A 24,434-nucleotide genomic window follows, 5' to 3' on the forward strand; every position below is an offset into this window, starting at 1 on the left:
CACTGACACAGATCAAGCATAAGCCCAAAAGTTGAGGAGCTTGTACATAAAAAAGGGAGGTACTTCTGTGTTTGGGTGTGGTTTTTGTATAATAAATTAGGCACTGACCAGAAAACAGTCATTTATAAGTTATGCCACAAACCAGTCACGAATGCATGCAGTTATTTTGTATAAATAATTTTTTCATCAATTTAGGAGAAAGCATAATATATCGTAATATACACCAATAATCTCCAATAATCTATAACATTAAAACCACCCACCTAATATGGTGTAGGTGCCCAAACATCTTTGACCCGTCAAGGCATGGACTCCACAAGACCTCTGAAGGTGTGCTGTGGTACCTGGCACCAAAACGTTACCAGCAGATCCTTTAAGTCCTGTAAGTTGCGATGAGGGTCTGCTATGAATCTGACTTGTTTGTCCAGCACATCCCACAGACGCTCAGTCAGATTGAGGTCTGGAGAATTTGGAGGCCAAGTCAACACCTTGAATTCTTTGTCATGTTCCTCAAATTTTTTGCGGTGTGGCAGGGTGCCTTATCCTGCCGAAAGAGGCCACTGCCATTAGGGAATACTGCTACCATGAAGGGGTGTACTTGGACTGCAACAATGTTTAGGTAGGTGGTATGTGTTTCCTATCAGAACATTGTACAGAGAATTACACTTCCTCCGCCTTTGTGCATCCTGGTGCCATGTCTTCCCCAGGTAAGCAACGCACACACACCCAGCCATCTACCTGATGTTAACGAAAAATGTGGTTCATCAGATCAGGCTATCTTCTTCCATGGTCCAGTTCGAATGCTCATGTGCCCATTGTAGGTGCTTTCTGTGGTGGACAGGGGTCAGCATGGGCACTCTGACCAGTCTGCAGCTACGCAACTGCCCCTGCCCCTGTCTCCGGTTCACTGGTTATCCTTCCTTGGTCCACTTTCGGAAGGTACTAACCACGGCATAACAGAAACATCCTATGAGACCTGCCGTTTTGGAGATCCTCTGACCCAGTCTTCTAGCCATCACAATTTGGCCCAAGTCAAAGTCGCTCAGATCCTTACGCTTGCTCATTTTTCCTGCTTTCAACACATTAACTTCGAAATCTGACTGTTCACTTGCTGCTTAATATATCCCAACGCTTGGCAGGTGGCTCTGTAAAGAGATAATCTTTTTTGTTCACTTCACCTGTGAGTGGTTTTAATGTTATGACTGATTGCTGTATATCATTTCAAGATATAAAATTATCCATAACGTCATATAAGATTTTGTACATATCGCCCAGCCTTGCTGCTTAAGTTTTTGGCAGAACTGCTTCTGTTAATTGTAGGAACAGGACTGCCTAAATACATCGTTAATAGAATATTCATATTAATCACATTTATGTTTATTATTTGTTTACTTGCTATTTTTACAGACAATTGTTTTTGTATTAATGTCAACAATTTAGCAGTTCTAATGATTCTTACCTGTATTAGATATGACTCTGAATTGTCAGTTAGTTATGCATAATATTCAGTATTTAGTCAATTGTAGAATTGTTCTTATATAGTGTACAGTAGCCTGTCCTTTATCCCAGCAGCTATCCATCCACCCCCTAATTGCCTCCACTGGTAGGGAGAAATGTTCATCTCTGCTCAACTCTGCAGACCTAGAAGAAGATCTTGGGGGCTTTCTAAGCAGCACCAGCCAAAGAGTCCTGCAGGCATGCTTCGACAAAGAGTCTGTCATCTCTTTGGTGACACTAAGCCAATCATCACACACATCTGTGAACAATAGAGCTATGATCTGCACTGAACTTGAGGTAGAGAGGTTTCTTGTCTTGTGCCAAACCTGGCTATATGTTTGATTATTCTTAGGCATGTGGAAATGGTCTCTCAAATAATAACAATTCACTTTGCACAGAAAACACCTGTATCTGTTCAGGGAAGCAGTGTTGGAAAAGCAGAATCAGGTAATAACAATCTTTTATTTTTCATTTTTGATTACAAATGTTCATGTTTAACCCATTGTGTCATCAGGTCCAGCAACCAGTCGCACTCGGCCCAGCTCATGCAATTCCATAAGTCTGCATGAACAAGACTACAGTGAAGACGAAGACACGTGGACTAAAGCTGGGCCCAGTGAATTCGCTGTTAGAATGAAGCCGAGAGAGCTGTTCAAATCTAATGTCAAGCAATGGTATAAGAAAAAAGGTTAATATTGCAAGTTTCTTACTTTCTTACTGTTTCTTTTTGTGAACATTATAACAAAATACTTTTGTCATAAAGTATGTACAGCATGTGGAAGAGGAACTCTAGTGTGATAATCTCTCTATCCTCTTTGTAATTAATGAGACCATAAAGGAAATGTACCTAATGACAAAGTAAAAAAAATATAATTTAAACTTCTTTTGGGGTACAGGCTCTAAACAACCCATGCAAGTTGACAGCAGCGCTGAGGAAGGGGAGAAAAAGAATGTATCAGGTAAAGAGAGGACCCAGATGTATGAGTAAAATTAATCTACAAAGTAGTACCCTCAGTGTGATTGATGTTTTTGCTCAAGTACAGGTGCAGCAAGATATTTGGAATGGCAAGAGAATATGACGGCTTTCCAGTTTAAATATTAATCTACGTATGAGTGACAAATTAACGAAAAAATGTATAAACGGGTTCCGGGCCAGAACAGCTTCAGTGTGCCTTGACACGGATTCTGAAATGCTCTGGAACAGTACTGGAGGGATGAGCACCATTTTTCCTAAAGATATTGTTTGGTATTTATTTTGATTGTGAAGAAATTTGGATATGCCATTTTACAATCTCCCAAAGGTATTCAGCTGGGTTGAGATCTGGTCCATAACATAAGGTTTACATTATCGCACTCCCCAATCAAGATAGAAATGTTTCATTATTGTATAAATGTGATCAGTCAGAATAAATTTGCATTGATTTGCATCGACCCCAAATTATGCCAGTAATATGCATAACGCATGGCATAACGCAGATCCCCATTTGTCCTTTAATTTGTCACTCGTCTGTATATTCAAAGACATTTTTAATGAAGGTAAAGGTGTAATTACATTACTAATCCAGACCATTTCTTGGCCATTATAAAATATTAAGAATTTATTGTTCTATGCAGATTGTTAGTTGTTTAAAAATGACTGTGAATCTTTAGGTGTGCTTTAAAGCATATAAGAATGTACAGTGTATTTGAACATGTTGTTTTTGTTATTTAATATACTTCCAGTGCATAGATCAACTTCAGATTTACACACATTTACTTATAAATATACACTCAATGTCCACTTTATTACGAACATTGTGGTTCAATTTTGGCTCATTCCTCTAGGCAAAAACTAGCTAGGCCATGCAAGGTCTGCTTGAGTTATTTCGGCTGTATGTTTGAGGTTGTTGTCTTGGTGAAACATCCACCTTCTCCCCAGATTCACTTTCTTGGCTGATGAGAATAACATCTCCTTTAATATGTCCCAGTGCGTTGCTCCATTCATGTTTCCTTTGATGATGTGTACCTTCCTTTAATTAATCTGAGAGCACGTTGTGAAAGCTTGCACGGTACGGGAGAGTGTGGAAGTGATTAGTTCCATGAACTTTGCACCTGCATATTTTCGAACCAGTTGTACTGACAGGGATGTTTTCGGCCTTTACTCTGGCTTTGTAGCATTTGATGTCCATTCAAATGTTGTTTAATAATATTGTCCCTGAGAACATTGGGAAGCTCCTTTACCTTCACCATGATTACTACTAGCTGCCAGTGGTAACATCTTTTATAATGACACTGGGTGCAATTTTTTTAATGCTCATAAATACATACTTTTTTGTTCATATTTATAAGTACAAAGTCAAAAGACATTATGTGTGTAAATGTGAAGTGGATCTATGCAGAGGAAGTATATTAAATAACAAAAGCAAAAGTGTATGAATGCCTGTTTCCTCTCACTGTAAACAAAGCAGCTGGTCCATTACATTTATTACTTTTTACTTTGATGTTATTTAATTAGATATGCAAGTGCTTAAATGTATTTCTCATGTGTTATGTGTTTTACGGGATTGGGTATATTAGTAGTTGCTGAAGATATGGAGGTGCGGTCCACAGTGGTGTCGAGCTGTTGGGAGGCAAGTGTGGAGACAGATATGGATCAGCATGAAGTGAGCACATCTCAGGAGATGGGCTATGTCTGCCACCAGTTCAGCTCTGAACTTAAGAGAAAATTTGAGGTAGATGAAGGCCAAAGTATTCTTGGGTAAATGGCGAGCAGCTTAAATAGAGAGTTCAAATCATGAAAAATATGAATGTGTAGTAATAACATTTTGACAGATCTGAGAGCAGAACTATGTAATGTAGTAGCTTAGGTCATACATCATGTGTTGTAATAAGGTAACTATTTTTATCATCTTACTCAACAAATTAAGTTCTATTTCACCCCTCCTAACCAAGCAAGATTGGCATTTAACACTTGGATGTGTTCCCGTGTGCACCATGCTGAGATTTCTTGAAGTCCTGAAATTACTGGGGCATAGAATTTTCTATATATACATGATAATGTAAGGCCAACAAGTCCGGGTTTATCGGACAAACAAAAAAAAAATCTGGTCATCACATTTCGATGTAAATTTTGCACTGTAAAATTTTGGACTATGTACTGTATATGCGATTGTGGTGGCGGGGACATTGTGGAGAAAAGGCGGGTCGATTCGGCAGGTAATGCATGATTCTCACCTGTACTGGATAAGCCTGAGTTTACTTGTGTGTGTTTGTTTGTGCTTTCAGTGACTCCCGTAGCGAGCGATAGAGAGAGACACACACACACACAAAGATGTGTGTGTGTGCGTGCGTGTGTGTGTGGTAGAATGAGTTTAATAATGCAAGCAAATTTTACAGATATTACAGGAGAGGCATTTGAAAAAAATATGTATTTGCACAGGCACAAAGATCTTATTCAGGTGTGCAGTTGCGAACATACTTTGTCTAACGTATGTCTGCTTGATGTTAATATTTTTACCGGACATTGTGTTCAGCAGTTTTCAATTTTATCAGACAATTTGAATTTTTAACGGTCAAAAAAACAGTAATTGCCAGGTCATGGAAACCCACATACATACATACATACATATATATATATATATATATATATATATATATATATATATATATATATATATATATTTTCTTTTCCTTTTCTCTACTCACCAGGACCACATGTAGAGTTTGGAGCTATTGTGTTCAGCTCGTAACTTCGGTTGGAGCTACAGTTTTTTTCTGTTCCCCGAAGCTGTGACAGATTCAGCTGTGAGTGTAACCATGTCAGAGAACTGGCTGTAAACTGCCATATAAAATTGTGCGGCATCCACTGAGATGCCCATTCAGCCATGCCAATGTAAGATTGTTACCTATAGGATAGGAATGGTATATCCATCACACAATGGTGCTAATAGGCTGCAGGGTGCCAGCTGCATCTTCAGCAAGCCAGAAACTTAACTTTTCTGGTAGCAGGGATCTACACTTCTACAGTCAGTGCCCGAATCTCCTGAAGCCAGAGCACGGCCAGTAGCTGTGTGCCTACTGTTTTGCTATTGGTTTTCTGTGACATTTAGAATTTGGCTTGGAGGCTTCATATGCTGAATGTGAATCTATACTTATGCTAACTCAACAAGAGCAACTAAGCAGGCCTAGACCTCAATTCGAAGGCCAACCACATCCAACCTGGCCAGGCTACGAATCATAAATGCTTGGGTTTTTGTGTGTGTGAAGATGTTGACTAAAGACATACCTCAGCTAAAATCACTTATTTTAGAGCCAAAGCCACACACAATGGCTTATGCCCCACAGTAAAGCCCTTCCGATAGCCTGGGGTATGTCTTTAGCCTGGGGTCTGAGCCTCCCTTGTGGTACTTGACCAGTATGCACAAGGATAGCATGTCTGTGACTGGGTTCAGGAGACTTTTCAGCCAGAAACAAGCTAACAACCAAGCCTCACTACTCACACGCACTCTGGTAGTGACCACAAAGGGAGTCAGTTCAACATCCAGCAGCTCCCAGATGCACCCATCAGACTCCAAAACAGCTGTGATGGCCCCCCTTATAATGGCTCATTTACAGTTGTGCATCATAGCTCAACACGCAGCACAGAACATGCTCTTTCTCTCACCATGAGTTCTAAGTGCCTCAGTGTAAGGATTACATGGCAGTTTTCATCCACACTCCGTGGTGAGACCCTTGGCTAATTTGTCAGGCACTGACCGGTTCAGCTGCTTCACATCAACTGAGGCATTTCACACTGTCCCAGTGTCAGGTGCAGACATACTGACTACGAGAGCATATGATATTATTGCATATCTGATGCGCATGGGTTATTCTATGGTGATTTTCTAGCTAGCACCAGAGGAGCTACTCCAAATGGTAGAGACCAGTTTCTCCACTGTAGAGCTGATTGAGGCCTCGCTAATAACAGCGGGGCACATGAGGTGGGTCCCAATAGAGCCCCTTGTATTAGCCCCTCATATGCCACGTGGACCCAGTGCACTGCCCTGTGCCTAAAGACTTAACCAGGGACTGCTGGATAACAGCAAGTCTTTTCTACATTGAAGATGGTATCCAGATAGCATCCTCATCTATCATTTGGAACCACTGCCGACCCAGTAGGTACTCGGAAAGTAGGTTCCAGGAAAAGAAGGAGACGTTGCAGTAGATACTTAAAGCAAATACTAAGTTACTGCCATTTCGTGACTTTGTGGGAGGTCTTGGCATGTATTGCTGAGAGCATATCTAGGTGTTAAACATCATAACCAGTGTTATAAAATGCACAGCTGATAACTGTTTCTGATCATCTTGAACATCGTGATGAGTCAGCCCTTCAGATTGCAAATATGTACAGTGTGATAAAATATTTGATGTGTTTGGTTTATCAGACTTTAACTCTCCAAGCATCAGTTTAGGTTCAAAATTACCATGGTCATCATAAATGACAAATATTTAATAGAGTCAGTAAATACATGCACTGATGTCGTGTTGCAATATTGGCTGTATCTTAGAACCGCTCAAGGAGAATGGATCTCTTCACCAAGCAGTCCCTAAAAGCCTGCAAGCAACATGTTTCCACTGTAACCATGAAAGTGCAACAGTACAGGTTAGAGCATCAAGGACACTAATATCTTATTTTTGGTGGCTGAGTTTTCCAAACATACACATTTTCCCTGTAACCTTTCATGTAGGTCTCAGAGGCTGGAGACAGTTAAACGAGTTCTATTGGATGAAATTAAAAACTTGGAACAAGATGATACATCTCTGCGAAACATGGAAGCGGAGCTGACCGTACACAACCACACACACACACAATATAATTTTTATTAAATATATTATTTAGCTAGATTTCTATATAACAATAGTATTTATACATATAAATTTCCTTCATTTCAGACTTACAACTAATATATTTCTGACTGACTATTTTAAAGGCTTACTGGAAGAAGCAAGCCGTGGCTTTCCATGCTTACCAGGAAGGAGGAACCCAAAGGTGAGTTGTGTTAAAACAGTGGTAATTATTCATGTAATGCCTATCCTAGGAACACTGGGTATGAGGTTGGAATACACCCTGGATGGGACATCAGTCCATCACAGGGCACTACGCACATACACATTCACACACTCATTCACACTTATCTTAGCCAGTCCAACTACTGACATTTTTTGCATGGTGGGAGGAAACTAGACAGCCCTGAGGATACCCACACGGACATGGGGAGAACGTGCACAAGTTCTGCACTCACTCCAAAATAAAACCATGTTTTTATAATTTTTCTGTAAAGAAACAAGCTTTTATGTATGTGCCGTGGCTCTGTAGTTCATTCCAATATTTATAAAACATTAGATAGAAAGCTTGCCAGAGAGGTCCACAGAGCAAGTTATCTTTTACAGATTGCTGCCACTGATGGGAGTATCTATTTCAAAGTGAATAGGCCCTAGTGCAGTGTTTCTCAACCGGACCCCTAGTGGTCCGTGGCGTAATTGCAGGGGGTCCATGGGAAATTTTTTTAAATGTTTAAACCATCTATATATATATATATATATATATATATATATATATATATATATATATATATATATATATATATATACGTGTGTTAAATGTATCAAAATATATACTCAAGTATATCATATGCCCATCAACTGTAAGAACAATTTAAGGTATGTTTTAAAATGAACCAATTTGGTTATTCGTGTGCATTCACAAATATCACGTTAACTGAACTGACGATCGTTAATTAATGGATTTATTTAAAATTTATTTACAAATTAAATGATAATTTGGAAAAATCAATGAGTGGTAGACAAATTCAAGTGTCGCATTGACGGATAAAATAAACAAAAGAGTCAAATTAAATGTCACGCCAACATCTATCCATCCATCCATCTTGTACTGCTTACTCCTTTTCAGGGTCACGGGGAATCTGGAGCCTATCCCAGGGAGCATCGGGCATAACAATAAAATGTAAAAAAAAAAAAAATGTAATCTTGAAATGTTTTGATTAAATTTTAAATGTCCAATGTTAATATTATTCATATTAAATATTATTAAAGTAAAGTAACATATATAGAATTGAAATATAGCGTATAATTGATGTGGAGTGAGAGGGGTCCTTTGGATTGTTCGAAATATGCTAGGGGTCCAGAGCTCACAAAAGGTTGAAAACCACTGCCCTAGTGATACTTAATGACAGGATGGGGGGTATTTTCTTATTTCACATTTATATTTTTGGCAACATCAACTCCAAATGTTAGCCTCATATAAGGTGGCCTGTATATGCAGCTAACATTAATAAAGGTGCCTTTATTTATTAATTGCGCTATAATTTAAAACATATTAGCAATATGCACTCATGTCCACTTTATTAGGAGAAGGTGTACACCTGCACATGCATGCAGTTATCTAATCAGCCAATCATGTGGCAGCAGCACATTGAATTAGCTTAAAGTTAGTAGATTTAGCTTTTTTTTTGTATTTACAGAGGTTACCTTTGTTTATTTTGCTACACTTGACTTTTTCCTCAGGCTAAAACATTTAAAAAGCACAATTGAAACAAATATATGCGGAAACCTGGACTACGAGGAGCAGATCTTTTTTTCACAGGTTAGTGTTTAATGCTTTGAGGAGTAATACACTACCCATTAAGAACCTAAAAGTAAGATTTCCATTTTTCAATGTAATTTCAGATGCATTTGATGAAGAAAGACATGAAATCTGTTCAGGATCACTTATTCAGACAGATGGTGGGTGGAAGTATTGCTTCAGAATTTCTATTCATTAAAAACAGTTTGTAATTTTGTCAAAATAAAATGCTTTGCTCTCTTTGTAGCATGAGGAAGAACTGCAAAGTGTACGTAGAGGACTACAGACCTTGTTCCTTTCAGACAGAGGACTTAGTTACAAGTAATATTCAAGATGTTTTAAATGCACGTTCTTATTTTTCAGCAATATAGGTTCACTATCATTTTAAATCACAATACTATTTAAAATGTTGAGTATTACTTTGATTTCGTAATTTATTTGTTAGGGTCCGGTTGGACAGAGTTGTAGTTTTAACTCTCTGAAACATGGTGATTTTTAAGTACTAATAATGAATAGCTGTAGAAATAAAAACATCTTTAGAAAGAGACAGTTGTAAAAACATATAAAATGTAATAATAATAATAATAATAATAATAATATATTTAAAAAAATTATTCATGAATAAATGTTACCCCTGACACTTGCATTCACTCGCCAAAGGTATGTTTACTGGTCAGTTACTAAATAAAACAACAAAACATATATACACAGCAGTAATGCATGACAGGAATGGGAATCTTTTTTTCACTACAGATCGAAATGTTATAGCCAGTGCCTTTGGTGCAATTGACTTAGCTTATTATTTTGAATCAATATCTAATGCCATTATTACTACAACAGTGCAGTATGGACAATGAGAACACATTGTTCTCACATCTCATAGGTTGTGTGTAAATTGATGGATTTCTGGATGCCTAGTTAGTTATGTTGGGATAGTAGAATAATAAATGCTGATTTAGAACTTATGTTTCTCTAGTCCTTACAGCCTCCTGACAGCTTAGACTAGAATGGGTTCTTCAAGAGTTCCTTGGATAGTTAATGGTTCATGAGCGTTGTAGGGCACCTTGTGTGAATTCAAGAAAGATTCATTAAGATTAAAGTATTGGCACATGTGACTCTGTTTGTGTTGCTCACCACCATCAAAACAAACCTACTAGTTGATCAATACTTCACCACCAGGTGAGGTGAAGTCAGGGGCTCTGGACCCAAATTACTGAAAATAAGACAAATTTTCAAAGTATTTTTCGCTCTTCATATTCCCGAAATAAAGACATTAACCACTCTGTTGTTTGAACAGACTGCATTTTGTACATTTCATATGAAACTCTTTAATTAATAGGCTTACACACCTTAAATGACTTTTTTTCTTTCCATTAAAGTGGATCTCACATGCACACAAACATTCACTCAGAGTTTATTTCTTTCAGCAGTTATTTAAAAACTCAGTTTTAACATCACAAATCCTTTCATAACGGCCCCTCTTCTCCAGCCTCAGAGCGGATGTCCACAGCTGCTGTTCTTTCCTCAAGGTGCTGTGCCCCTGCTTTGGTGCTTCAGTCATTAACTGCACCCAAGACCAGGAAAGGTGGAAGAATAAGCACTTCCCATGGATGACGTCATCTCCAGGATTTCGCCATTGTATGTCTATTTTAACTTTCTTCACAGAAGAAAACCCTCTTCTACGGCCTGTGAAACCTGCACGGACAAATATAGCAGATGTTAGCAAAGTTGACTTTCATGATCACTAAGCTTGACTGTTATACTATTTGACTGTTAGTAATATGTAGCTAGCTGAACCAGCTGAATTTCAACACCATTGAAGTTTGATTCAAATGTAAATTCTTATGCTTGGGTTTAACTTTGTAACATTCTGTTTCTCCCCAATTAACAAGCAGGGTGAGTGGTGAGTGTCACCTGGGTATCTTCTTGTGCACATGCATGACGAGGCCTTATACAAATGCACTATATGACATAGCATGCTGGACCTCGTGCAATTTGAAGATATTTAAATAACTGTTTGTGACTACAGTTGGAACTACACGTAACTTGTCCCTGAAAATCAGTTTCTAAACACCCATCATCTCTATTAATCACTTCGCACTCTGGTGGCTGTATTTGTGCTCATTCAGCACCCTGTGGCTAATACCTTGAGTTGAGTTTCCTTGTTAGCTTGATAGGCTTTTATCCATCACTTCCTTATTGTCCACGGGTTAGCTAAAAACTGGTCTGTTGCTCAATATGGCACTCGCTTGGTCTGTCATGACACTTTGTAGTTACACTTAATCATTTTTACATTGTATGCCAACTATGACCTGTAGTCCTGTTAATACGTCTTGTTAGCGTGATTATGCGGTTCTCACCATACTGCTCACTCCAACTGTGAAGTTATTTTGACTCCTCTATTTTTCCATGTTTCCATCTACAATCCCCTCCAAAAGTATTGGAACGGTGCTATACACTGTAGATATTTGGGGTTGAGATCAAAAGATGAATATGAGACAATAGATCAGAATTTCAGCTTTCATTTCCTGATATTTAAATCTAGATGTGTTAAACAATTTATAACATGGCAGACAGACATAGACCACCCTATTTTTAGTTGAGCCAAAGGAACAGAATGTCTTAAATAACGGAACATTTGGTTGCATATTCATTGCTTGGAATAGCTGCATCAATCCAGTGACCCACTGACTACCAGCTGTTTTATTCTTCTTTTGTGTTGCTTTTCCAGGCTTGTACCACAGCTTGTATCAGCTTGTTTGTTTTGAGGAGTATTGCCCTTCGGTCTCCTCTTTAGGAGGTGAAATGCATACTTAATTGGGTCAATCTAGTGATTGACTTTTTGATCTTTGTCTTTTTTCCCCTGATGAAGTCCTTTGTGGTGTTGGCAGTGTGTTTTGGGTCTTGCTCCATGATTAAGATCCTCCAAGTTAGATTGCATGTATTTCCCAGTAAATTGGCAGACAATGTTCCTGTAGACTTCTCAATCCATTCTGCTGCTACCATCATGAGTTACATCATCAATAAAGATTAATGAGCCTGTTCCAGAAGCAGCTATGCAAGCCCAAACCATAGCACTACCATTGAACTTGCAGGTTTTTGATCATGAGCAGATCCATTTCTTTCTCTACACTTTGGCCTTTCATTCACTTTGTTTGAGGTTAATATTGGTTCCAGAACTTTTGTGGCTTATCTGTATTTCTTTGCGAATTCCTATCTGGCCGTCTGATTCTCATTGCTGATGATCGTTTTACATCTTGTGGTATTGCCTCTGAATTTCTCCTCTCAATGTCTGCGAACAGTGAATTGTGATACCCTTATCCCTGTTCTGTGGTGGTTGTTGGTGATATCACTGACTTGTTTTGGGGTTGTTGTTTTTTTAAACACATTTAGATATCATGAAATGAAAGCTGAAATTCTGATATACAATGCCTCCACTAATATTGGCACCCTTGGTAAATATGAGCAAAGAAGGCTGTGAAAATTTGTATTTATTGTTTAACCTTTTGATCTTTTGTTCAAAAAAATCACAAAAATACTCTGCTCTGATGGATATCAAACAATTGCAAACAACACAGGTTTATCAAAAAAATCTTTGTTAAATATAGATGTGCAACAATTATTGGCACCCTTATGAATTCATCAATCCATCCATCTTCTGTACTGCTTATCCTATCTTCAGGGTCACGGGGAAACCTGAGCCTATCCCAGGGAGCATCGGGAACAAGGCGGGGTACACCCTGTACAGGGTGCCAATCCATCACAGGGCACACTCACATACACATACACACACCCATTCACACACTATGGACACTTTAGACATGCCAATCAGCCTGTCTAAAGTGTCTTTGGATGTCTTTGCATGTCTTTGGACTGGGGGAGGAAACCAGAGTACCCAGAAGAAACCCCTGCAGCATGGTGAGAACATGCAAACTCTGCGCACACACAGGGCCACGGTGGGAATCGAACCCCCGACCCTGGTGGTGTGAGGTGAACGTGCTAACCACTAATTTCTAGACTTTTCACTATTTGAAATATATTCCCATTGATATTTTACATTTTTTTGGTACACCAGGGTGACTAGGAACAGGAAATTGTTCAACCATGACTTCCTGTTTCACAGGGGTATACAGTTGCAATACAGTTCCACCAGGTGTGCTTGAGCTTGAACACATGAAATACCTGAACTGGCTAGGGGTAGAAAATTCATGAAAAAAATGGTAAATGGCGCACTTATATAGCACTTTTATCCAAAGCGCTTTACACTGTGTCTCATTCACCAATTCCCACACACTCACACACCAATGGTAGCAGAGCTGCCATGCAAGGCACTAACTTGTCATCAGGAGCAAGTTGGGGTTCATTGTCTTACCTAAGGACACTTCAGCATGTGGAGTCATGTGGGCTGGGAATTAAACCGCCAACCCTACGATTAGTGGACAACCCGCTCTACCAACTGAGCCACAGCCGCCACAAATACATGAATTGGCTGTGTTTGTATGCGTTTACTGCATTGGCATTGGCCATTTTGTGAGAATAAAGCACATCAACCGACTGGAACTGAGACCAGGCTCTCTACCCCTCAAATGTTTCTGAACAGTTCTCAGACATTATCATGGGCTGTTCAGTTCCGTCAATGATGTGACATCAGCTGGTCATTTATCCATGGTTGAGATATAACTGAATTCAAATACATTATTCACACTGAACAGATAATGCATCCTAATAAAATACAAACAGTAGGCAGAGTATTCTGAATGAAACATCTGAATGAAACACAAATGTTTCTACTTTAATGTGGAGCTTTAAAGATAACTCATGTAAGATTGTGAGTAAGGTTGCCAAGTTTCATCAAAATTCCCATTCCAACTACAACTCAAAAACCACACAAAAATGCCCTGAGACTAGCCCAAAATGTTTGGGCATAGGAAAGGTAGATGCATGTTTATTGTTTTACTTTTTGTCTAAAACAAGTTAACAGTGATGTGCATACAGTCACAAACACTTTATTAAGAACTAGGTAGGGCCTCCCTTTGCTCTCAATACAGCCTCAATTCTTCATTGCATGGATTCCACAAGATGTTGGAAACATTCCTTTGAGATTCTGGTCCATGTTGACATGATTGCATCATGCAAATTCCTGCAGATTTTTCAGGTTTACTTTTTGCTGCGACTCTCCTGTTCTACCACATCCCAAAGGTGTTCTATTGGATTCAGATCCGGTGACTAAGAAGGCCACTGAAGAGCATTTGAACTCACTGTCATGGTCATGAAACCAGTTTGAGATGACTTTTGCTTTGTGACATTGTGCATTATCGTGCTGGAAGTAGCCATTATAAACAGAGTAATTAATATACACTTACCAAACACTTTATTAGGAATACCTATGCATTCATGGAATTATCTAATCAGCCAATCTTGTGGCAGCAGTGTAATCCATAAAATCGTGCAGATACGGGTCAGCAGCTTTGGGTAAAGTGCACATCAACCATGAGAATGTGGGAAAATGGGTCAGAATTTGGCACCAATAGCATGAATCCATGGATCCAACCTGCCTTGTGTCAACAGTCCAGGCTGGTGGAGGTGGTTTAATGGTATGGGGAATTTTTTGGACCTGTTAATACCAATCAATCATCTCTTAAATGCCACAGCCTATTTTAGTTAAGTTTAAATAACTTATTTATTTTAATTACACACAAATTTTGTGAAACCCAGTCAATTCATATTAATGGCATTAACTAAAAAAATATTAAATATGAAAAAAAGTTATGAGTGCCATTCATCAACATATGCATGCAAGTACGAAGAAACAGTTTATGAAATTATGAAAGTCCAGTGGAATTTTTTGTTCGTTCGTTTACGCAAACATTTGTAGTCAATGATCGTTCGGCATCGATATTAAAAGAAAGTCTTCCCAGAATATATTGGCATTCCTTCATTGAAGGAAATACACTGAGAAAGAGGGGCACTAACCACTTCTCTGTCTCTTGAACATGATCTTATTTCTGATTAGCTTGTAATGGCAAAACAAGTTACTCTGTGCGACAAAGTCTGATCTACATTCACTGCACTTAGTGGTGGTACTAGTTAGGATGCATCTGTGAAGGACACACTGGTAATTTTAAATGACTCTCAACATACACCACAAAAAAATGACATCTTAGCAAGTGAAAATATCTTGAAAATAGTCACATTTATCTAGTATTTCCTACTATAAGATCAACATAGACCAAATGTAAGATTATTAAACTTATTTCTAGACTTTTTAGAAGTAATTTCAAACTTAAAATAGTCTTATTTTATTGGCTGATAATTTTGCTAATTTTAAGTATTTATTCTAGAAAGAAGCAAAATAATCCACCAATAGAATAGGAAAATGTAAAGCTTAAAATGAGAAAAAAGTCTCAAAATAGATTTGATAATCTTACATTTGGTTTATTGTAATCTTATAATAGGAAGTACTAGATAAATCTGACTATATTCACCATATTTTCACCATATTTTCACTTGCTATGATGCCCCTTTTTTGCATAATGATTTAGAGTTTAGACTTGTCTTAGCATCAAACTTACTTTTGCACCTGACTTATATGTTGTATAGAGTTTTTAAGATAGCATTCTTAAGCATTCTTTGCTTCCTACAGGGGTTCTACTTGGAAGTGAATAGGAAAACCCTCTGTTGTAGGATTCTACACAGAATCTTTAAGGGTTCCCCCAGTCAGAAAAACTGAAGAACCCTTAAGGGTTTTATATGTGACGTTTTTTTCTAAACGCTTCCAATATTAAATTCTTGCAATTATGAATGAAACCACATAAGCAAAATTAGCAAAATCAGGGCCAGCCATGTGTTAATTTTAGTAACATACTTGTCAAATCCAAGTTATATGAGGCTCGGCTCTCCTATGCATCTTTAGTTCTGCAGTTGCACTCACAGAGCTATAAATAGTATGAGAGCTATAAATAGTATGGACACAGCCTTGCACACTGACCTTGTTAGGTGCTTGCTTGATGCATGTACCTCCATCTCAGTGCTTTTGAACTCATTCAACTCTTTCCGGATGGCAGCCTGCAAGATAACAAATACGCCTAGTGCATCCCAATAGTAGACTTCAAGTTGGTTATCTGTGTATTAACAGAATTTCAATAATACATTGGTATTTCCTTTGAAAGGTCAATAGAGATGCACATTTTGAAATAGTTTAATCTGACTGTAGACCTTCATAAGCACTTGCTGACTATTTGTTGTCATTTACCTTGTCAGCTGCAGACAGTCTAGTCCAGGGTTTGTCGGCTCTCCTGTCATAATCCTGGGCTTTAGCGACCTCTACATAGTCACTAAAGCGAATCAGGATCTTTCTCTCCCTCAATTCATCGACCGTTGGCCGCTGATTGAGCTAAAAATCAAAATAAGTAACATATTGTATATTTTACATCGAGGCATGTCCTTTTCATAACACTGAACACTCTGTACTGATATGTAAACACATGATTCGTAGTTTCCTAATTTGGGACTGCAGAGACATAACTGACAGAAATGGTATGTGCAAAACAAACTTACTACATCCTGCACAAAATAATAATAGAGTACTGCTCAGTTTGAGAAAGTTTTTTTTTTTTTTGGATGGTACATTGAAAAACTTCTGTTTGCAGACATTTATGTATTTTTATATATTATCTTTATTATAACAGCGTATAACTGGTATTTCATGTCAAATATATATGCAATGTTTGGAGGGTGTCATACCTTTCTATTTAGTCTCTGTTTTATTTCTCTCCTCTCCTCTTGCTCTGTCTGGTCATTCCGCTCTGAAGAGAATTAGATTAGCAATGATGCATGACATAGTAACACACAGAGGTTGATCTGACCGCTGCAAAAGGAACAATTTCACTTTCAGAAGATTCTGCTGAACAGTATAAATACAGGAGTCAGACTGTTAACACCTAAATACTAAACTGTTATTTGCTAATAACTTTACACGAAACACTTAATTTGTTAATCCTATTAAGTAAACAATACAGGCTATTCAATAGTTTGATGATAATTGACGCTATGATCATTTAACTTGATAGGAAACTAATTAAGCAAGACTAAAAATACCTAGGCTTTTACGTTTACCATACAGTCATCGTTAGGGTCTTTTTCTGCATTTTAAACCCTTTCTGTGCCAACGATGCTTGATTCTTGAAATAATTTATACATTTTTCCTCGTACACTTAGTCTACTATTTAAAAATGATAACACTTACGTTTTAAAATATTTCGGCTCTCAAGCTCCTCAACGGCCGGCCGTTGACTGAGTCTCCTGCGGAAAAGAACCGAAATCACGCTGTGAACCATGGGCTTTAAAGAGAGTTCCTATGAATCCACAAATTATTTAGTTTATGGCACGAAATCCATGCTTAAAGTGAAAGTGAAGCCCGAAGTCTTTCTGCCTTGCCTGCAAAATCTGACTGTAATTCTTCAGCTTAGATACCCTTTTAATTGGATCTGCGAGAGCTACTCTACACATGCGATTTCCACATACTTGTACACTCAAGAGTAGAGGTAGAGTTTATTTTTTAGAAGACCACGTTTCTCTAAATATACTTGAAATTCAAAAATAAATGCAGCTTGAACAAATTAGGGTTCAGCGGTGCCTAGGCTATAAACAGAATAATGCACAATAAAAGTCATTTACAGGAGTCTACTGTATTAACACAAGATTAAAAAATAGCCACAAACAGATTTTCTGTCTACACTCAAAAAAGACATTACTTTTCATCTACTATATTAGAAATCCGCAACTGCAATGTCTGTAAAAAAAAATTGGGCCTGTCCACAAACGCACAGATGTAATGGCATTAATATTTCATGAGGTAAATTTGAGATCCACTCTTGATGGGTCCCTGGAAGCTGACCTTATATTGACCTGCGTCATTCCCCACAACACTGTAAGGGATGAAATGGACATCTGCCCTATCAAGCTGTAACTCACCCTTCCTGGGCAACAAGCAAGTTGCTTTGTTTTCTACCCTTTTATTCTTAGAAGTTAGAAATACTTTCATCATGCATTTAAAATAGGTATCAAGAAGCAACTCTCTTGTGGAGCGGTGAATGGAATTATGGTTTTAAAAGAGACTTCATCTACACAGTTTATTTTTAAACCATAAATGTTTATGAATGTCTAGCTACAAAGCTCCAGGGTCCACGGTCAAAACGTAAAAAGGTCACGGTCACACTGAAAATGATCTAGAAATAGTTTTTCACATTTCCAATTCCAAGTTAGGTCATGACCAGGTCAAGTAAAGGCTTGGTTTGTGAAGGTGGCAGGAAATAAACCTAATATTGGCTGAGGAATGGTTGGCTTGTGGCTTCTACCATATTTTCCCATGATTCTAAATTTTCCTTTCATGTTATATCTATGGATCAAAGCCCTGTGCTTTTGAGACACTTTCTAAAACCAGATTATAAAAGTCAGTTGATATGCATTCTAATTAGTAGCTCTGATGGACATTTTATAAAGTAAATATCATTAAATTATATGTACAGTCATGTGAAAAAATAAGTACACCCCATGGAAATTGTTTGTTGTTGTTTTGGTTTTTTTTTAACATATTTGGACAAGCAAACATTTGATCCTTTTGGAAACAGTGCCTATTAATAAAGGTTATACAAATGACACAAAAAAATTGACATTTTATAGCAATTTTCACAATTTTCACAAAAAACAAACAAACAGATCAGTCACATGGGAAACCCCTATATTTATCATATATATATTTAGTACACCCCTATATTTATCGCACCTTCAAATCCATAAAATTAGAATCAGGTGTTCAAGATTGGGTGCCAGCGATTAGAACCTGCTTAAAGAGTGCAGGTGGAACCTGTTTTATTTATACTCCTCTCAAATCTAGTGTCTCTTTGCTACTGAGGTGTGTGGTGTTATCACAGCAAGACCAAAAGAGTTCTGTAAGGCCTTCAGAAAAAAGCTTGTGGATGCCTGAGTCTGACAAGCGATTTAAAAAGATCTCCAAGTTATTTGAAATACATCATTCTACTGTAAGGAAAATAATCTACAAATGGCACAGATTTCAAATGACCGGGACTGGCCGTCCCAGCAAATTCAGCCCAAGAGCAGACCGTCTGATGCAAAAAGAAATCTCCATGAATCCCAAAATTTCATCACAGGATCTGCTAGTAAGTTTTGCAACTGTTGGTGTCAAAGTGCATGCTTCTACAATCAAAAAGAGATTGCACAAATTTGACCTGCATGGAATTTGTGCCAGGAAAAAGCCTTTGCCAGACTACAGTTTGCCAATGAGTATATAGGCAAATATCAGGCCTCTTGGAATAATGTGCTCTGGACAGACAAATCAAAGATAAAATTGTTTGGTCACAGCAACAGCAGACTTGTTTGGCGCAGACCCAAGACAGCTTTTCAGGAGGAACTCCTCATACCAACTGTGAAGCACGGTGGTGGAAATGTTATGGATTGGGCTGCCTCAGGGACTGGACAGCTTGCATTCATTGATTGAACTATGAATTCTGCAACATATCAAAAAGTGCTTGAAGATAATGTGAGGCCATCTGTCCAAAAGTTAAAGTTGAACCGAAGTGGACCTTTCAACAGTATAATGATCCTAAGTACACTAGCAAATCCACCAAGGAATGGCTCAAACAGAAGAAAAGGAGGGTTATAGAATGGCCTAGTCAAAGCCCCGATTTGAATCCCATTGAAATGTTGTGGGGGGATTTGAAACGGGCAGTACATGCAAGAAGACCCTCAAACATCAAACTGAAAAAATATTGCCTGGAAGAGCGGTCAAAAATTCCAGCAATCCCGGTGGACAATTATGCCTACACGAAGTAAAACACATACAAGAACTTATTTCTGCGGGCAATACTAGCCTCTGAGCCCACAGGTGTACTTACTTTTTCCACAGAAGAATATCACATTAATTGATATTTCTGTTGAATAAATGATTGAAAAAGCTAATTTTCCTTGTGGGTTTGTCCAAGTATATCAACTTCATTAATAGACACTGTTTCAAAGCTGGTCAAATGTTTGCTTGTCCAAAAAAAAAAAAAAAAAACAATTTCAATGGGGTGTACTTATTTTTTCACATGACTGTGATGGACTGCCATCTCCCACATTGGGTCGAGCGCTGCTGGGACTGGCTCCAGATTCACCAGAACCTGGTTCAGGATAAATGTATTTATGTACTCAAATTCAGGACAAGGTCTCCAGCAAGAACAGTTCAATTGAACCAGTTGATGGAACACAAATACCATTTCGTTTGGATGTTTAAACATATTGCATTATGCTCAAAATCTAGACTAAATACCAATGATATCCAAATATAATCACTAACTGTCTTTTCTATTGACGATAGTTTGATAGTTTGGGTCACTGTGTGGCTTTGTATTCCACATGGTGCAGTGCAATCCATTATTTATCTGTGTGAACTCCAAAAATAGCATGCATGTCTTACTCCTGCAGAAGTGCAGAAAACTCCAAGGCTATAAATAGTAAGGTTGTGAAGAATCATACGTGTCGTTCTGTGAAAAACCGTGTTGTGCTGTTGGGTCTTGTGTGGGTCATTTTTTATGCTGATTCAAGCCAAATTATTGTTGATTTTGAGCCTTCAATTGATTATTTAAGTGTTTAACATTTACCAGGTGTAATTTAGCCATTTTCCCCATCTGCTCCCAAGGAAGGACAGAGGATAATAAATGTCTTTCTTTATGAATATGAAACTGCCATCCTTTTTTTTTTTTTTTTTTTTAAATAACCAGACAAAAACTACATTACAATGGTCTATTTTATACCTGCATTACTAATCTATGGTTTGTAAACCCCTTTTTAATTCTCATTTACAACTAAGAAGCAAAACTCATCTTCTCCAACATCTTTAGAAAAATTTACCAGCCAATTTCCAATAAATGTGTACCTGAGACTACTGATGCATTTTTAGAGGCAAAGGGTTCTCAAGCCAATTATTGACTTTGTATGGTTTAATACTGTTTATTACTCTTTATAAAAGATTATTTTATGTTAGAAATCAAATCGCATAATTTTTTAAGGCATTTTTGCTTTACACCTTTTATTCACATGTACTTAAGACAGTATTATACACAGTACTATACATATTTACAATATGTGAATGTTGCTATAAATGCATATACCCAATCTGCACCGAAATCTACTTTCTTTTGCCCTCACATCTGCTACCAGTGCAAAGAAGTCTCTAATATTATGTAACAAGCATACTCGTACATTCTTGAAACACCAAGAAGTACATGCACTGAAAGCATTGTGTACTGTTAAATAAAATATAAAAGCATATTTGTATTAGTGTTTAATATAAAAATTCACCTGCTGAAACAGATTTGATGGTTTATAGTAGCACAAAGCAAAATAATCTTATTTCTCAACCTTAATGCTTTCCTTAAGATGTTGAATTGAAACATTGGTTTAACTTGACCTGCAGTTAGAAATAAAGCCGATTATTTTCTCACTCCAGCACTTGCAGTACATATACCATAAGGACATATGGTATGTATGTGACATTTTGCTCAAGGTGCAGAACAATAACATATGGTGTAAAATGTTCACCAGTGTGATATATTGATTATTCTGGTAAACACTGTATCAGACCATCATCATACCTTGTTGAGAGGGTTTGTTTCATGTGTTTCAAGTAAAGGGTAATTAAAGTTTTCTAAATTTCACCAATTTGTCAGATTCCCTTGACTGGCAAAAGTTTGGGTAAAGTGTGGTCTTAAACTCTTCCGTTATGTTAAAAAATAATAATAATAATTACACACAAGCAGTTCCAGAAACATACTGTACTTGCAGTGACCCAGTGATAAGTCTGAGGGAAAATATAGATTGTACTGCATATACCTGTTAAACGTTTCCTTTGAAATACAAGCAACTTCACATAGGACTGCACGATTAATCGTATTTTAACCGCGATCATATATCTGCCTCCCATGATTAACTAAGCATGATCGTCCGAGATACTGATTTGTTAGCAAGCATAAAACATTAGCCCAACAAGGTTGTAGATTGTTCATTCTTCTTATGGGCTGACTCTACAGATGATCAACCAAACCAAAGTTATTTTCACCTCGACTGACCTATCACACTCTCTATGGAAGAGAGTGTTAGTGTCAGTGTTATGTTTTCAAGCACGCTTTGAAATACGGTGTGGCAGAAGTTCACGGCTACACACGCATAGCACAGCAGTGGCAGATAACCATATTAAAGCGTACAGGCATTCAGCTTGACTAAACAAACAAAATGGCAGAGTAACAAGAGGAAGATGAAGGGCATACATTAGTTCCTAAAGAGGCACATCCTCCATTGTTTGGAAGTACTGTATTTGGGTTTTGACTAGGTGCAAGTCCTATGCAAAGTGTGCTTCCATGCTGGATCAGTGCCGCAAGGTAACACAACAAACCTCATCAACCGCGAAAAGCCAACATAAAATGTAATATAAAGAATGTCAAAGGGTCTAAACAAAGGAAGCTTTATCCACCAAAATTCCTGACCTTCCCCAACAAAGAAAACAATAATGGGGACATTAAAAATTTGTTCTGCCTGAGCTGTATGTGAAATGTAGACTGGAAATAGAGAGAGAAATTTGTGCTGTTTAATATTTTGCTGCCACAACCGACTTGTGGTCAAGAAGAACCACAAAACCGTACCGTAGCCTGACTATTCAAGATATTGATAGCGATTTTGAATTGAAGAGCAAATGTGACTTTGTATTTCTGTTCTGTTTATAATTTGTTTTATTGATTTGGCTGAAAAAAACAAAGTGCAATAAATATGCTGAAGTGAAAAAAAAAGTTCTTAACTGACAGAATAATCGTGATTATCAATCATGATTCAAATTCAGGGCCAAACAGGGCCAAAGAAGTGAATGCTTACTTGGCGAGCTTCATTTCAATCTGCTGGCGGATTTCTTGTCTCTCCTGGTCACTGCGCACAGGGAAAATATTCCTGTCTTCCAGCTCTTGTTTGCTGGGCCGATTCCGCAACTTCACAGCTAGCAGCTCTTTTCTCATTCGCCGTGGCAGTGTACCTGTACACAAACACATCCTCTACTTTAAAGTGTAACAACATAATACATAAAGCTGCTTCTTGAAACCCAAACTGGGGTTGATGAAATCTACATAAAACGTAAACATACATACACTGCTTGGCCGAAAAAAAAGTTGCCCACTCTAAAATTTCATTGCACCACCTACAGCTTTGATCGTGGCATTGTTTCAACAACCTTGTGCAATTTGACAACATTTATTTCCATCCAGAGTTGCATTAAGTTTTGGCCGAGATCTTAAGGATGGGAGAGTCAAACCACTCTGTAAAGTCTTCTCCAGCACATCCCAAAGACTTTCAATGAGGGTAAGGTCAGGACTCTGTGGTGGCCAATTCATGTGTGAAAATGATTCCTCATTCTCCCTGAACCACTCTTTCATAACCTGAGTCTGATGAATCTTGGCACTGTCATTCTAGAATATGCCTGTGCCATCAGGGAAGAAAAAAATCCACTTATGGTATAACCCGGTCATTTAGAACATTCACTTACTCAGCTGACTTCATTTTATTGCCGATAATGTTGCTGAATCTAGACATGACCAATTGACTCAACCGCAGATCATAATACTGCTTCCACAGGCTTGTAGAGTAGGTGCTATGCATGATGGGTGCATTGCTTCATGTACTTCCCTTCTTACCCTGACACGCCCATCACTTTGGAATAGGGTAAGTCTGGACTCTTCAGACCACATGACCACAGTCCAATAAGTCCAACAGCCATGAACTCTACAGTTGATTTTTTATGATGTGACTTCACCAAGCATTTTAAAGATCTTCGATCACCATCATTCAAGATTTTGAACATTCATTTTTACGATCACATTTCTTCCTTGAGAGTTGAGAATTCACCACTCTCCTTCCAGGTTTTTAATGATGCTTGGGACAGTTCTCCGTAGTTGTTTTCTTTGCTTAAAGCAGGCCAATAATTTGCCCCTTCTGAAATACAATAACGTCTTTTAAGGTTTAAGAAAAAGAAAAAGAAATGCCACAAAAAGTCCCTCTTTCACAGCAGATCATCTGTCCACACAATTTGATTCTGGCACAAGATTTACGCCAGATGCCCTTCCTGACACAACCCTCCCCATTTTCCGGGCTTGGGACCTGCACTGAGAGTGCACTGGCTCATTCAATCCTCCAGTGACTGGCGTTAGTTCCCTGACCGGGAATTGGACTGTGGCCGGGCCGGAGAGAGCACCACAAGCTAACCACTGATCCACCAAAGAACCAAAATGTCACAAAAATACCC

The 24,434-nt window shown here is 38.1% G+C and overlaps 2 protein-coding genes across 10 annotated transcripts in view; one reads left to right on the top strand and one right to left on the bottom strand.

Annotated features, from left to right (window-relative positions):
- The window catches only part of sycp2 (synaptonemal complex protein 2), a 39,790-nt gene extending 29,931 nt beyond the window's left edge, over window positions 1-9,859 (top strand). For 6 of the 8 annotated variants that reach the window (XM_017487462.3, XM_017487465.3, XM_017487467.3 and 3 more), the window contains 11 exons: window positions 1,570-1,794; window positions 1,896-1,944; window positions 2,012-2,185; window positions 2,394-2,456; window positions 4,054-4,208; window positions 7,023-7,117; window positions 7,203-7,302; window positions 7,446-7,504; window positions 9,040-9,118; window positions 9,202-9,258; window positions 9,345-9,859. In XM_017487462.3, coding sequence (XP_017342951.1) covers window positions 1,570-1,794; window positions 1,896-1,944; window positions 2,012-2,185; window positions 2,394-2,456; window positions 4,054-4,208; window positions 7,023-7,117; window positions 7,203-7,302; window positions 7,446-7,504; window positions 9,040-9,118; window positions 9,202-9,258; window positions 9,345-9,422 — 1,134 coding nt within the window. In that variant the 3' untranslated portion in view covers window positions 9,423-9,859. Of the gene's footprint in view, window positions 1-1,569; window positions 1,795-1,895; window positions 1,945-2,011; window positions 2,186-2,393; window positions 2,457-4,053; window positions 4,209-5,184; window positions 5,261-7,022; window positions 7,118-7,202; window positions 7,303-7,445; window positions 7,505-9,039; window positions 9,119-9,201; window positions 9,259-9,344 lie in introns of those variants that run through there. The other 2 variants (XM_017487463.3, XM_017487468.3) reach the window with 2 other exon arrangements.
- A 437-nt stretch (window positions 9,860-10,296) lies between these two features.
- The window catches only part of phactr3a (phosphatase and actin regulator 3a), a 34,179-nt gene continuing 20,041 nt past the window's right edge, over window positions 10,297-24,434 (bottom strand). For both annotated transcript variants that reach the window (XM_017487472.3, XM_017487471.3), the window contains exons 7-12: window positions 23,018-23,171; window positions 17,343-17,398; window positions 16,841-16,902; window positions 16,350-16,490; window positions 16,086-16,162; window positions 10,297-10,792 (exon numbers count right to left, since the gene is read on the bottom strand). In XM_017487472.3, coding sequence (XP_017342961.1) covers window positions 10,777-10,792; window positions 16,086-16,162; window positions 16,350-16,490; window positions 16,841-16,902; window positions 17,343-17,398; window positions 23,018-23,171 — 506 coding nt within the window. In that variant the 3' untranslated portion in view covers window positions 10,297-10,776. The remainder of the gene's footprint in view (window positions 10,793-16,085; window positions 16,163-16,349; window positions 16,491-16,840; window positions 16,903-17,342; window positions 17,399-23,017; window positions 23,172-24,434) is intronic.

This window comes from Ictalurus punctatus, chromosome 15 (genome assembly GCF_001660625.3).
Source record: "Ictalurus punctatus breed USDA103 chromosome 15, Coco_2.0, whole genome shotgun sequence".
Classification (NCBI taxonomy): domain Eukaryota; kingdom Metazoa; phylum Chordata; class Actinopteri; order Siluriformes; family Ictaluridae; genus Ictalurus; species Ictalurus punctatus.